Source organism: Cupressus sempervirens, chromosome 9, assembly GCF_028749045.1.
Source record: "Cupressus sempervirens isolate cs-2001-9-10 chromosome 9, ASM2874904v1, whole genome shotgun sequence".
NCBI lineage: Eukaryota > Viridiplantae > Streptophyta > Pinopsida > Cupressales > Cupressaceae > Cupressus > Cupressus sempervirens.
The window spans coordinates 513,424,883-513,440,892 of record NC_143126.1 but is presented as its reverse complement, the minus strand read 5'-3'; the positions used below and the strand labels follow the sequence as shown (position 1 = coordinate 513,440,892).

The 16,010-nt window shown below is 37.1% G+C and overlaps 1 protein-coding gene across 2 annotated transcripts in view; it reads right to left on the bottom strand.

Annotated features, from left to right (window-relative positions):
• The window catches only part of ARP2 (actin related protein 2), a 306,387-nt gene extending 294,982 nt beyond the window's left edge, over positions 1-11,405 (bottom strand). For both annotated transcript variants that reach the window (XM_089800841.1, XM_089800842.1), the window contains exon 1: positions 11,296-11,405. In XM_089800841.1, coding sequence (XP_089656967.1) covers positions 11,296-11,337 — 42 coding nt within the window. In that variant the 5' untranslated portion in view covers positions 11,338-11,405. The remainder of the gene's footprint in view (positions 1-11,295) is intronic.
• Positions 11,406-16,010: the final 4,605 nt, after the last annotated feature.

Sequence of the window (16,010 nt, the reverse complement as noted above, 5' to 3'; positions counted from 1 at the left end):
GACTAGTTCCATCCATAGGGAGGTGTAATCATCTCTGTGTAATCTAACCAAAAAACTTTAAATGTTTGCTTAGGGAATTTCGTCAAACACATGGTGTACGTTCTCAGAGCTTTATACTGTGAAACCACTATAACTCTAATTATACTAACACAACCTCAAAATCTAAATAAAATTGAATAACACTGAACTCCAACACAAGCAATACTGGAATTAACTTATCAAATTAATATTGAATAGAAAAAAATCCTACTGAAGTATGGCACTGTGAGGAAATGGAGTTGAAAACATTACTGCCTATAAGTAATTACAATGTCAGAAACAAAGAAAGGGACTATGGAACCTGGGGTCAGCCGCTGGTATAACCCGACCTGGTGGACGGTGTAGGCAAGACAGCATGGACTGTTTTGTCACCAAGAAAAATTCAACAGCCACGATTTTCCCTGTTGGACGTGAAAGTCGAGGCGTCTACCATTGGTGAAGGCCTGGTCCCGTGTATTTCTTTACAACCGGTAACTCCAATGTGTCATCAATCAGTGCCCTGTGGGTAATACTACTCCTCTGGGCATCTTCGATGCTGAGAATAGGGTGATGTCAGAAGATTATGGGGCAGTCGAGAATGCTAGTGAGACTCCCATGGCGCCTTAAGACCAATTTGCAGGTTACACCAAACGCTACCTTGGTTGATCTTCAATGCAATAAGAGAGGTATACTGGTAATGGGAGTTAGTATGGAGGACATCCTAACCTTGCTTGCTCCTGCGGATGTCTTATTTCGACTGTCTATTCACTTGGCGGCTGTAGGACAGACTATGCCCATCCACATTTTTCCGTCCAGCTCTTATGCTCTCATTGACATAGCCACTCTTTACCATTAAGTAGAAAAAATGGTAAGTCTAGATATTACTGTTATTGTTTGCTTAAACAAATACTTACTTTCAGTCCTGAAGAACAATGTTATATATCTCCTAGCCAATTCTACCATACTCTGCCTCTTTTGAATCCAAAAATGAGGGGCTAGGGTGACATCCAACTTCCTCAAGAAAATAAACTTGAGGGGTTTTGTCCTCGGAGTTTTGCCAGTCACATTAAAGCAACCAGAAATGTCAATATATTGAGTTCATAAATTCTTGTGTCCAAATCCCAAGACAGGAATCTCTTATTTATAACCTCGAAGTGAGGGGAAAGTGTTGGGATATGAGATGTGGGATTAAACTCCAATTTCGTTGTGTAGTCACTTAAGTCACCTTATAAAGTAAATGACTTTTAAAATATAAAATAACTTTAATAAAGCACTTCCAATACATTAAGTGACGACATAAGATGAATCTCCCTTGTGACTGGCAGGCATCCTAACTGGTGATGTCGTTAATCTATCTAGATGAGGAGATAGATTAACCCGGCACCACAGAACTAGTGCGAGGGAGGGAACATGACAATCCTCCCTTCCCAAGATTGCTTACCCTCAAGCAATCTCAATGTTGGATGCTACAAAATAGATTTGCCTTCCCAAGTGACATCTTCGTACAGCAAATCTTTCCAAGAGATTAGGTATTCTCTAACAGATCTGTTTCACAGTTTCTTTTCCCTGGTCTCAATCACCTCTACCAACTCCAAAATAAGCTTACCCTCCTCGTCAAGTGGAGGCAAACCCTCTGAAGGAACAATCTGCTGGCCAATTACCTTCTTGATGCATGAGATGTGAAATACGTTGTGGATTCGGCTTTCACCACACAAATCCAACTCGTAAGCAACCTCACCAACTCTCCTGGTGATGCAATAGGCTTTGAAAAATTTGGGCTTAAGCTTTTTCGATCCACTTTTCTTCGGAGAGCTCTGTCTCTATGGCTGTAGACGAAGATAAACCATGTCACCTATCTCGAAGCTCCGCTCTATACGATGTCAATCAGCATCTAACTTTTGTTGGTTCTGCACCTGCTAAATATTATCTCTAAGAGATCTGAGAATATCCTAGTGATCCTAGACCCAATCTTTGGCTAAAGGAGCCTTGCTGTCCTGTAAAACCAAATCAATAAAAGAGAGGTTCGTAGTCATAAAGAGTGTGAAAAGGGGTCATCCGAATAGACATATGATATGTGGAGTTATAGCAATACTCCCCCAAATACAACCACTTAACCCAAGCTCTTTGTTGTCCTACAATATAGTTACTCAAATACCCTTCCACCCATTTATTCACTATTTCAGTTTGACCATCCATTTGTCAATGATAGCTAGTACTGGGAGTCAACTCTGTGCCTGTCAATCTGAAAACCTCCTACCAAAAGTTGCTGAGACACCTATTGTCCCTATCACTCACAATAGTCCTAGGTAATCCATGAAGACGAAAAACCTCTCAAAAGAACAACTCGGCCAGTTGAGAGGCTGACCAGTCTGCCGCAATAGCAAAGAAGTGCGTGAACTTAGTCAATCTATCTACTACCACAAAAATGCAATCTCTACCCTGGACCCTCGACAACCCTATGATAAAGTCCATAGAGATACTCTCCCACCTTTGAGCTAGAATAGGGAGAGGCTGAAGTAAACCTACGGAAAAGCCTTGTTCTGACTTGTTCTGCTGACAAGTTTGGCACTCTCTAACATGCTGCAATACATCGTCCTTTAACCCCTTCCATGAGAATCTCTCTCTAATCTACCTATAAGTTTTGAAAAAACCTAGGTAACCTGCTGAAGGTGCATCATGTATAGTGTGCATAATATCCCCTTTAAGTTTAGATTCTGGTACTAAGTAGATTCTATTCTTATAATATATAATATCATTCATTACCTTGTACCGATCATCCTGAAGTATACAATCCATAATCTAACATGCGTGAGTATTTTTAGAATACTCTAAAAATAGCTGGGATCTCCAAACTTTTGAAATCTCGGAAATGGTAAAGCACTTTGCAACTGGAGGTCTTTGGGAAAGTGCATCAGCAACAATACTATTTTTCCCTTTGACATATTCAATGTCAAAATCGTATACTTGGACCTTGCTCACCCATTTCTGTTGTCTTTCATTCAATGCCTTTTGTTCCAGGAAATAACGTAAGTTGTTATGATCAGTCTTCACTGTAAATTTACTTCCCACCAAGTATTGTCTAAACTTGGCTATGGCGTGCATTATGGCCAGCATCTCTTTATCATATATAGAATATACTAGCTCGTTGCCCCCAAGTTTCCTACTCTCAAAAGCTATTGGATAACAATCCTACATCAAAACTGCCCCGATTCCGCTCCCTGAAGCATCACACTCCAAAACCAAAGTGTCTAGAAAAATCAAGAAGTGTCAAAACTAGGCACGTGCTCATCACCTATTTCAGTCTATCAAAGACTCCCTCTAAATCCTTTGTCCATCTAAATGCCCCTTTCTATGTCAAATCGGTAAGGGGGGCTGCTACCTGGGAAAAACCTTTGGTGAATCGCCTATAATAAGAACAAAGGCCAAGGAAGCCCCACAACTCAGATACATCTCTTGGTGGTGGCCAATCAAGGATCGCTTGTATCTTTTCCTGATGTACCTGAACTCCCTCTGCACCAAACACATGACCCAGATAGAGAATCTCACTGAATCCAAATTCGCACTTAGATTCCTTAGCGAATAAACAATGTTCTTCCATGAGGCTAAGGATCTCATCTAGGTGCTGCAATTGTTCCTCCCAAGTCCTGCCAAAGATCAATATGTCATCAAAGAAAACCAGCACACTCTTTCGTAGTTGCTTTTTGAAGATGTGGTCCATGCATGACTGGAAAGTGGCTGGTATGTTAGTGAGCCCAAATGACATCACCAAAAACTCATAGTGTCAGTAGTGGCATCTGAAAGCTGTCTTATGCACATCCTCCTCTCAAACTCGTATTTGATGGTATCCTGATCGAAGATCTATCTTTGAGAAATAAACAGCTCCATGAAGCTCATCCAGTAACTCATCAATGCAAGGAATTGGATACCTATTTTTAATGGTTCTCTTATTAAGGGCACAATAATCAATACACATCCGAAGGATGCCAACCTTCTTAACCAACACCACCGACAAGGCAAAAGGGCTAGAGTTGGGCCGGATGTGTCCCATATCTAGAATTTCCTTAATCGTCTTCTCTATTTCTTCCTTGTAATGCCTAGGGTGACAATAAGGAGTGTTAATGATGGGTTTGGCGCCCTCCTCTAACTCAATGATATGCTCAAACCCTCTATCTGGTGGAATACCTGGGGGTAAATCCTCAAATACCCTCCTGTGCTTGTCAAGCACCGTCTAGATGTCATAATGGTACTGTTGTCCTGTATCCTGTGTCTCCTTAGAAGAGATGAAACACTATGTCGCCCATTCAATATCATCGTGTCTCAAAATGGCTTCCATCCTGTGAGCTATTATCAACCTAGGTCCACTATCTGGTATGGCTTTTAGGACTATCAACCGATCATCCTGTAAGAATTCCAACTACATTGTCTCGTGATCAAATGTGTACATGTGGAGAGTCCTTGACCACTAGCTACCCAGAATGGCGTCCAATCCATCTAAATCAATCACATAAAAATCAGTCTCTAAGAGATAATCATCAAATTGCATCTGAAGACTGGATACCTTCTCTGTGCAACACAAAAACATAACCACCTGCTACCTTTACTTTGAACTTGAGTATGCCAACTATCTACAATCCTCTCTCAGATACCATCCGTGTGCTGATGAAATTATGGGATGCTCCTGTATCCAAAAGACAAACAATGCGTTGTCCCCTAACAACACCGTTCACCCTGAAATGATGACATGTTGGATCACTAGAAAGGGTGGCTATAACAGGAGGTTGTTCAATAGCGGCTTTCTTCTTTTTATCTTTAAGGGGCTACTCCTCAACTTCTTCCTCCTCACTGCCCTCAACATCTTTACCTTCATGTTGCTCTCCTTCATCCTCTGAAAGAACCTCAACATAGTGAATCTTGCCTTTACCAAGGCATCCGTGATCGCAAGTCCAAGCTTCCCTACAAGTGAAGCACAATTTCTTCCTCCTAAGTTCATTGCGTGTTTCAAAATCCAATGTGGGAGGATTTGGTTTTTGCTGGTTTTTGTTTCCTTGGGATGATATAGACCCTTTATAGGGTTTCTTCAGAGGCTGCAGTAGTGAAGAAGGTGAATCCAAATCATGGGCAATCTTAATCGCATCATCCAAGGTGTTTGGTTTAAGGACCTTAACCAAACCCCTAAATCTGTCTTGTAACCCTTTTGTGAACAACATTACCTTACATTGCTCTTTCATATCCGGCACCATCACTGATATACGCTAAAACTCATCAATGAAGTTATCCAAGGACCCACCCTGTCGTAACTGAGCCAAATCCATGTAATAAACTTCAATATCCTTCCTATCAAAACGAGTAATCAGATTGGAGCTAAAAATCTCGTATGAAGTTATGAGGCCATCATCCTGGGTGACTAAACTGTGATGCCACCAATCATACGCTACTCCCTCAAGATGCATTGTGGCAACTTTGATGGCTTCCGCCTCTGCCATGGGTTTAAGTGTCAAATAGGTATCAAGCTTGTGAATCCAAGCTCTAGCAAATGTCTTACCACTGCCATCAAAGGTAGGGAGAGTCAACTTGTTCATAGCATGTTTTAGGTCCCTGTTTGGTGCTCTAGGTCTCCTATCCTGCTACTATCTATCAGCCTCCCTTTTTTGATTTAGGTACTGGACAAAGGTCAAATTTTGTTTAATAGGATTAGGAAACAAATCTCATTCATCATACAATGCCATAACGTTGTCCGGTAGTAAATTTGGTGTTGTTGGGGGTGTTGAATCTTCTTCTGCATTAAACACTGGCATAAAAGGCCTATCAGTGTTACGTGTGGGGGCTCTAACAGCTCAGGGTGATCCAGCTACACTATGTCCTCCATCGTGATGGCTCGGGGCTCTCCTATTAACAAGAGCTAACTACTGCATATTAATTGCAAGTTGTTGAAGTGCATCAGCTATGTTATTCTGCCCATCTCTAAAAGCCCGCAATGTTTCTCGTATTTCCCTATCCTGTTCAGTTTCATTATGTGCCATTTGAATGTTGTTTACCTGTTCTGCCTATCCAAAATGATCAACTTGTTTACTAAGTTCAATTTGTTCACCTGTTCCAAATATTAATTCCTCATTCACTGAATAACTATCTTCAATCTCAATATGTTCTGAAGAATCTACTTGTCCCGGCTGTAGATGACTAAATTTATAATGTCTTTTACTCATTCCCAGCTGTCATTTTTGGATGAAAATCAGTCTACAAATATTATGTTTCTTCCCACAAGATGGCAGGTCTTGCGGCTCTGATACCACTGTAATGATCTTTGTCTAATCTGACCAAAAAACTTTAAATGTTTGCTTAGGAAATTTTGTCAAACACTTGGTGTACATTCTTAGATGTTTATACTGTGAAACCACTGCAACTCTGATTATACTAACGCAGCCTCAAAATCTAAATAAAATTGAATAACACTGAACTCCAACACAAGCAATACTGGAATTAACTTATCAAATTAATATTGAATACAAAAAAATCCTACCAAAGTATGGCACTGTGAGGAAATGGAGTTGAAAACATTACTGCCCATACATAATTACAATGTCAGAATCTAAGGGAATATGGAACCTAGGGTTAGCCGTTGGTATAACCCGACCTGGTGGACGGTGTAGGCAAGACGGCATGGACTGTTCTATCACCAAGAAAAATTCAACAGCCGCGATTTTCCCTGCTGGATGTGAAAGTCGTGGCGTCTACCACTGGTGAAGGCCTAGTCCTGTGAATTTCTTTGCAACCCGTAACTCCAATGTATCGTCAGTCAGTGACCTGTGGGTAATACTACTCCTCTGGACGTGTTCGATACTAAGAATAGGGTGATGTTGGAAGATTATGGGGTAGCCGAGAATGCTAGTGAGACTCCCATGGCGCCTTAAGACCAATTCACAGGTTACACCAAACGCTATCTTGGTTGATCTTCAACACAATAAGAGAGGTATGCTAGTAATGGGAGTTGGTATGGAGGATGTCCTGACCTTGCTTGCTCTTGTGGATGTCTTATTCCAACTATCTATTCACTTTGCAGTTGTAGGAAAGACTATGCCCATCCACATTTTTCTGTCCAGCTCTTATGCTCTCATAGACATGGCTACTCTTTACCATTAAGTAGAAAAAACAATGAGTCTGGCTATTACTGTTATTGTTTGCTTAAACCAATACTTACTTTCAATCTTGAAGATCAATGTTATATATCTCCTTGCCAATTTCTGCCATACTCTGCCTTTTTTGAATCCAAAAATGAGGGGTTGGGTTGACGTCCAACTTCCTCAAGAAAATAAACTCGAGGGGTTTCATCCTCAGAGTTTTGTCGATCACATTATAGCAACTAGAAATGTCAATATATTGAGTTCATAAATTCTTGTGTCCAAATCCCAAGATGGAGTCTCTTATTTATAACCTCGAAGTGAGGGAAAAGTGTTGGGATAAGAGATGTGGGATTAAACTCCAATTTCATCCTGTAGTCACTTAAGTCACCTTATAGAGTAAATGACTTCTAAAATATAAAATAACTTTATTAAAGCACTTTCAATACATTAAGTGACAACATAAGATAAACATCCCTTGTGACTGGTAGGCATCCTAACTGGTGATGCCGTTAATCTATCTGGATGTGGAGATAGATTAACCCAGCACCACAAAACTAGTGTAGGGGAGGGAACATGACAGGTGGTCTATTTGGTCATGGGGAGTCAAAAAACCGCATCTCCCTAACTTATTCCCTTCGACTCACATTTGATTGATAACAAGGTAATTACATATGAATATGTATATATGATCTATTTACTTAAAAATATATGATCAAGGAACACTCATATTAGAAACAATACCTTTGAATACATACAAAGGATTGATGCATAATAAACAAAGTTCCACACCAATTACTTTAATTTATTTTGTACATTGGTCGTGTGGCCTGACTTGCATTTCACTTATAATAGATCTTCTTCTTTGATTGATGCCTTTTTGGTTGATAATTCAATTGTTGTTGAATGATTAATATTTGTATGAATGATTGATTGACTGAATGAATTCTTTTGATTGTATGATTTGGGGTATTAGTGAGTGATGGTTAAGAGATTGCTGATTAGATGTTGATAAGCGATGATGTAATGAATGTTGGTCTCATATACAACCACTGGTGAATTGAATGAACATTGATTTGATAGAGTGGTTTCTGGATAGATCGTTTGCTTGATTTGATTTTTTGATGATTGTTTTTTATGGATTCATGAGTGATGATTGATAAGTCACTTGAATGCTTAGAATGATTTCTCCCTTATTAGTAAAAGTGTCATCACATTTCATAAGAATTGACTCACCACTTTTCATTGTTGCCTTTGAAAATAATATATAATTCCCCCAAATTTATCTCCCTCGAATTCTCCTCAAATGAAACCTTCTCCCCTTTAATACTTCTTGTGTAACCAAGAAGTCATGCCTCTTCCATCATGTTTTCCCTTTGCAAGAGTCACCACCTTTCGCAATCACAACCCTTCAAAAGAGTCACACCCTTCGAGAGAATCAAAACCTTACTTTCTTCTCTATGAACTATTTCTCAATTGAATGATTCACACCTTCCCTTTTCTCTTTCTCCATCTCCCCCTTTCAAATGAAGTTCTCTTCTCCCTTTTATATCTCATGTTTGAGGAAGTCACAACTTTTCATCTCATGCCTTTTGACCATACATTAAAATCAACAAAATTTTCTTTGTGTAATGCTTAGTTTTATTCTTTTATATTTATAATTTATTAATTTAAATTTCATTTTTAAACTTTTCTATTTTAATTTTATTATTATGGCTAAATCATCATGGTGGTGTTGTCCCCACCTAGGTTCAAACCTCCACTGGGCCATTGTGATCGTGGGCTTGTGCCTTTGATGATCCAATGTGGTCATAGGTTTTGGCCTCAGCTTTGTAATAAGGGGATGAGGTCCCCCCGTTGTGGCTTCATTGGTTCATAGCTCTAGGTCAAAAGCATTTCACATCGACTCGAAGGACCTGTGGTGCCCACATCACTGATCATATTAAAAAGTTTACCCGACACTTTAAAAGATATAGATATAGTTATATATCCTATTTCAAAAAGGGGATATTACATTCAAAGTCTATAAGTTAATGTACTACTGTACTTGCTTGTGACTAATCATGTTCATCAAATGAAATTATATTATATGATATTTCAGATTATTTGTGTTTGTCCCACTCCTGTAAGAGAATTCCATAAGAGAGCTTCAATTTACTTACCTGAATTTTTCAAACAAATGAACTATATTCGTGTATACATAAGCAAAATTCTAATATTTTAGCTATGTTGCAGTAATATCTCACAAATTAAATATCCAAATTGAACAATAGATTAGGAGACCCACAGAATTGCAGTTAGCACCTGTAGTTTCGCAAAGTAATGCCAACTAATTGAAGGTGAGGAGTCATAGAAAACGTGTTAAAATGCTCCAAAATGGGTCTATTACTGACGTCTTTCTTCATGATGACCATGCGTATTATTGAAACTTTCCTTCAAAACACCCTGATTTCATCCAATTCACACTTATTCAAAAATTGGAGAACCTTCTTATGAAGTATCCAATTTCCTCATCCCAAGGGTTAAGAAACATCCGCTTATTTTCTCCATAAATCAATGTTACATGCATCCTTTCAATTGGTTTGATGCTAGAATCTACAATCTTTAGCATAGTCTGCATGGATGTTTCTTCATTTATTGTAGGTCTAATAGTCGGGATAGGCAGGGCCCTTTATCGCTTCTTTATCATTAGTAAAATGCACTGCTGTGCTAGGAAGATAGCTCAAATAAAGTGAGCTCATATTGTTTTAGGCATTTCACATTGATATTAATGGCCGTTGTTGACATAAACTACATCCTTGTGCTTTCATTAGCATAACATAATGCTTGGCTAAAAAATGCCACACATATTTGCACAAATTTCTTCAGAATTTCTTGATATGATTTTCAGTGCTATCATCTAACCTAATATATTTAAGCTCTGTGTTAACGAAGCTTCCGAGGTACCTTCCAATTCCATATTTAAATATCGATTTTTCAATTGCATGTACTCTTTGGACGAAATGGCTATCCAGCCGACCGAATGGTTGGTTAATGTCATTTCTTAATTATTTAAAAATTATGACAACACTTGTATTGTAATTTTAATTCACTTTTAAATAATAAAAAATGGTAGATTTGGTCGGCTGCATAGACGCTGCCCTCTTTGGATGACTAGTTTCAAAGGGTAGGTTTTTAATATTCTTCTGTGACCTAAGTGCAAGACAAAGAAACCTACAAAATGCATAAGAGAGTGTCATGTTCGTGCAGTAAAAGAAGGAAGATATTAATGGAAGGACCCAAAAGATCCATCTGCACGGGTGCAAGGATATTGCATAAATAGTCTATTGTTGTCTATCACATTCGCACCCGAGTTTATATAGGTTTGAACATGTATTCTTTGAACTCAAAACCTCTGTGACTGATGGTGTATCTACAACTTATATATTACTCCCTCTGGTAAGTGTTTGTTAATCCGGATTTCATAGTGCATTTTATGATAGACTAGAGTCACCATAGAGGTTTAAATTATATGTTGATTGTTATTGTGTGATGTTGATTTTTATTGTGTTTGGGGAATTTTGTACGTCGCCCTCTGTATCCTTTTTAGGCAGCCCCATCTCCCCCCACCCACCCGCAAGACCCCACCATCCTGCATAGGCAACTATAGCCCTTATAAAAGTAGGCGGGGTGGGGCCTTGGGAAGGCATCTCTTCGGAGGCCCCATCCAGCCCTACTTTCTAGAACTTGCAGTCACTCCAATCTCAAGTTTGAGAGATTTAAAATAGAAAAGAACAAATAGATTTGGATGGTTTCAGAGTTTTCCAACGCCGCGGATGTCTGGACTATCACTATTAATTTGTGTAGAAAATGTTATGGTTGGAAACGATGCACAATTGGATTAAGTAATCATGTCTAGACAAAAGAAGCACTAGCCTGATGGCCAGCTGGATACGAACCGGGCAACAGAACTTATTGAGAAAAGATCCAAAAATTACAACAGTCCGGCAACAAAATGATAAATGTAGATAGTAGAGAACTGTAAGGCACAGTTAATAATATTCACTAGCATGCAATGCACTAACGGATATATACAGAAAATGGTAAGGAAGGATATGATTGAAAAGGAAACAGTGAAATTTGAAAGATACGCATTAAATTTACGAGAATTCATGAGACTCACTCCAGTTCCATTATCACAGACCAACACGTTTTTAGCGACCATTGTTGCCGCTTCCTTCTCGCTTCTGTGAAACGAATCAATTGCTCTCTGCGTACAAATAAAAGGCGTCTACATCCCCAGTCGCGGTATATTTTGATATAGGAGGCTCACTTTGTCTTCAGTTTGTTTTCATTGATCTGGCTTAAATCACGTCGGTGAACCCTGGGTGAACTCTTTTAAAGGATCTGGTATTGGAAGAAATGAAAAGAAAAGCTATTTAGATTTCCCAAACGTTCTAAATTTAGGGAAAAGGTTTTTATAGTTAAGCTGGTAATATTATTATGTTTGGTGATATTTAGGTAGAAATTTATGATGGAAGGTGTTGTTATGTCAAAAAATTGATAGAAGATTATTTAGAATAATTTTTAAAAATAAGAAGTTTATCTATTTCTTATAATTTTTTATTTTTTTTTCAATTGAATTAATTCATAAAGTTTTGTTATTTATATATAAATTTAATATATTATACGAATTATATGATTAGTTAAATTTTTTGTGTTAAAGGAGTCATTTTTTGCATAGGTTTGGCTAGATTCATGTTAAAAAGAAGTTTCATGGCACATATTAAATATAAAATTTATAATTTTTATAATTATACTTGAGAATTTATTAATTATACTTGAAAGTTTATTTACAAATTCTTTTTCACAACAATGGTGTATCCTTTCAAATAATATAATTCTTGAGTAAGGAAATATTTGAATTAGATTTAATTTAATTTAGTATAAATTCTTTTTCATTTTTCACATGAATGTACAACAATGGTGTATCGTATCAAGCCAATATCACAAAAATAATGAATAACAACGTTAGAAACACAGTTAAAGAAGAAGGAACATTCACACTATGGGATGCAGAGATGGAGAACAATTGGAACCATCTAATAAACCCACCTTCAATTTACAACAAATCGAACAAACAGGCCAGATTATACTGCAAATGGGAACCACCCCCGACAAGGTGGGCGAAGTTCAACTTTGACAGTGCATCTAGAGGCAATCTTGGCAAGGTAGGAATTGGGTGCATTATACACTCAAATGAAGGAAATTGGGTGGCCAAAGGAGCTAAACCTCTAAGAATAACCTCAAACAACATAGCGGAATTGGAAGCACTAACGGAAGGATTGAACATAAGTTTACAATTAGGCATTAGAAAGGTAATTATTGAAGGAGACTCAAATTATTTTAAATGCAATTAAGAAAAGAAGCACCCCAAACTGGAAAATTAATTCTAAACTCGAAAGTGTATTACCAATCTTAGATAAATTTGTAGAAGTTAGGATTCAGTATATCTATCGTGAGGGGAATAAGGAGGCAGACCAGTTAGCAAATAAAGGAGTGGACGGTGAAGACATTACAATTTTCAATTAATCCTAACTTAAAATCAAACACTAAATTAGGAACATAAACTTCAACCAACAATTAATTCATGATCAAGCATCATAACTTTCAAATAAAGTATCACTGTTATCCCTTGCATCCCCTATCAACCCTTATATTTTGGTCCCTCATAGTCCATAACTAAAGCTTCAATTGCAGGTAAGATTACTTAGGTCACTATCACATTGGCTTCCTTCATTAATAAATCTATCTCGACCTCACTATTAAAAAATAAGACGCACGGGTGACTCATCATATATTAATAATCAAATAGATGTCAAAACTATTTGGTTTTTATAATAATTGAACAACAATTATAGTACTTCATCTTGACCCCTCCCATTGAAACTCATCCTATCAAATCTTAATGACCAATCACTATCAAGTTTAAAGGGATAGAGGGATAGAGGACAGCTCTTCAAATTCTCATTATTAGTACAACTACGTTCTTTAAAGAAGATAGCCTTTAGCCCAACCCTTTCATCATTAATCAGTAAGCCCATAGACTCCCTAAGTAGAATCATGAAGACAACCCGATCTAGATGTAATTAACTCATTTATACCACCTACCGTATCCTAGGATAATCTCAATATATTAACCCAAAACCATAAACTTGTCGGAAGTATAAATTAGAAACCAAGATACTAAGAGGGGGGGTGAATCAGGATATGTAATACGTTATCTTTTTCAGAATACTAGTGCATTCACCACATTTGTCATCTCATATCCAACTATTTATGCATGCATAACTTATAAAATTAAACTGTACTAACATATAGATCTAATCTATCAATCACATGCATGAAAAGTAATCATGACACAAAGATTTTAGTTACCCAAAAATACTTCAAGGTGAAGGTAAAACTAGGGTGGGGATGACACCCACAAATCTTTACTATTGCAATAATAAAGTTAACCTGTTAGGGTTACAATGTTTGACCATATCCAATGATGTACCTTGTGAGGGGTCTACCCTGTTAAAAGCTTTTGAGATTGTTAGATCTCACCTTGTTAGAGGATTTCACACTGACAACAAAGTAAGGATTCTATTAGGAGATTTACAAAGATTTGTTAAGACCACTCTATTAAGAGATTTACCTTAACTCAATCTATTAAAACTGATTCAGAATCTGATCCTTGGTCTACTTTGATAAGTTATTCTTGGATCTCCTCTTTCCAATCTAATATGATCTTTGATTTGATATAGCTTTTTTGCCCTTCACTGCTTTGAATAGGTTGGTTGCTCTGTTCTAGAATAACATAACTCTTTTGCCTCTTCTGCAGTGTTCACACATTCACACTTGAATCACATGAATAGCTTTTGCGCTCCTTCTCATCTATATTTTCTTTCTCCAATTTTGGAATAGGTTTAGATCAACTCTATTTAAAGATTTCATAAAGAGCTTTCTAGATGCTTCCTTGTTTTGCCTCTCTCCCTGATTTGTTCATCACAGAACATAGGGATATGTGATCTACGTCATAAAATGTGTAATGATCTATGTAAAAAACTCTACAAGTATTAAATATCTTGTCTATGTCGACCTAAAATGGTTTACCTCAAAGTTTATATCATTTATGACTTGAATGTTAATTTTGCATTGCTCGACACTTACTATCTTCGACACTCAACGTTCAATATTTATGTTGTTGATGCTCGATGTCTACTATGCTCAAAACTTTTGTGTAACTCAACAACACTTAGTTTACATTAAAAATACTCGATGATCATAGACTTACTCAACTCATATAGAGCTTGGTATATGCATGTTTATATACAAGTCTATCCCATGACTGTTCTATATAGAGTAGCTCAGTCGCAGTGATGACTGTTTGACTCTGCCTAATATATGACTAAGTGTTTGACACTAATAGACAACAATAGTTAGAGATATCAACAATTTCCCCCTTTGACATTAGTGGCAAAAACACTTTGTCATGATTACATCATTACAATACTAATATGAGTACTCCCCCTAAGCTTGTGACTTAGTTCAAAATAGAACTACAAAAAAAAACTTTGACTTATGACGAATAAATAATGCAATGAACAATACACACACACACACACACACACACACACACACACACACACACACACACATATATATATACATGACTCCATGTAGTCTTAGTGTGATACCATGTTTACCTTCTGCATCTGAACTCTAATTTCTGACTCAGACTCTTCTGATCATCATTACATTTCCCCTTTGACTTCTCTTTTGTTCTCCATTCAAAATATATGATCATCATTACAATTCCCCCTTGTTTTTGTCACTTATGTTTGCTGCTGGGATTGAATGGGTGGAATCAAACCATATTTCTCAATAAATTTTTTGTGAACTTGGTTGATCATAGCAAGTGCATAATCCCAAGTGGTTCTTCTTGTTTCTAAAATGAGATTTTGTGGCTATAACCTAATTGCAAATCAATCAAACTCTTAGCCACTGAAAGATAATGATCTTCATTGATAAGATCTTATGTTGATTTGATTTCTCTCTGCATAACCTCCAAGTGAGGTATTAACATCGACTAGTTAGAGATCAACTTTGATCTCATGCTATTGTCAGTTGCCCGAAGCTCGGTCAATTTTCCTTGACCATTCAATAGTTTATTATAATTATTTGAACTAGATTTAGTTTATTGTGAAATAATGTCTCTTGATTACTTCATATCAGCCTAAATCTGATTGATGTTTTCCTGAAGATCATTGGTGAATCTTAGCACATCACACAAAATATTGTATGAATGTTGTACTCTCTAAATTAGTTTTGTTGTATTCTATACACATTCTTGAAATTGAACTTTTTGCTCAGCAATGGTTTTTGAGACTTTGTCCATAACCTTATTCTCAAATTTCTTTATTGACCAATCCATCAATTTTTTCATTGGATTTTACATCTCCAGTATTTATTTATTCAACAATATTTACAAGTTGGGAAATAATTAGGGCTTGCCCATCAAATTTTTGTATGTCAAATGCCTCAACAAAAATGTCTTTAACATCATGTAATACATGCTTTTGTTGATGTTCTCTTCTTAGCTCTTCCTACTTCCTCTTCTTATCCAAAATCTCTTACAACAAAATTGTTTGCTCAAGAGTGAGATTTTCCAAATCTAATTGTGTCATCTCAATAACTTCATCTAGACGAACTTCAATATCTAGTGAGCTTTTTTTTACTGCTTTCCTTGTGTGAGATGAAGAAGTTTGGTTTCTAAAAATTTCTTTGGGAGATGTTGAGGGGGTATCACCACTTGGTCTTGCTTATACATTAGTGCTAGAGAAAACAATAGTA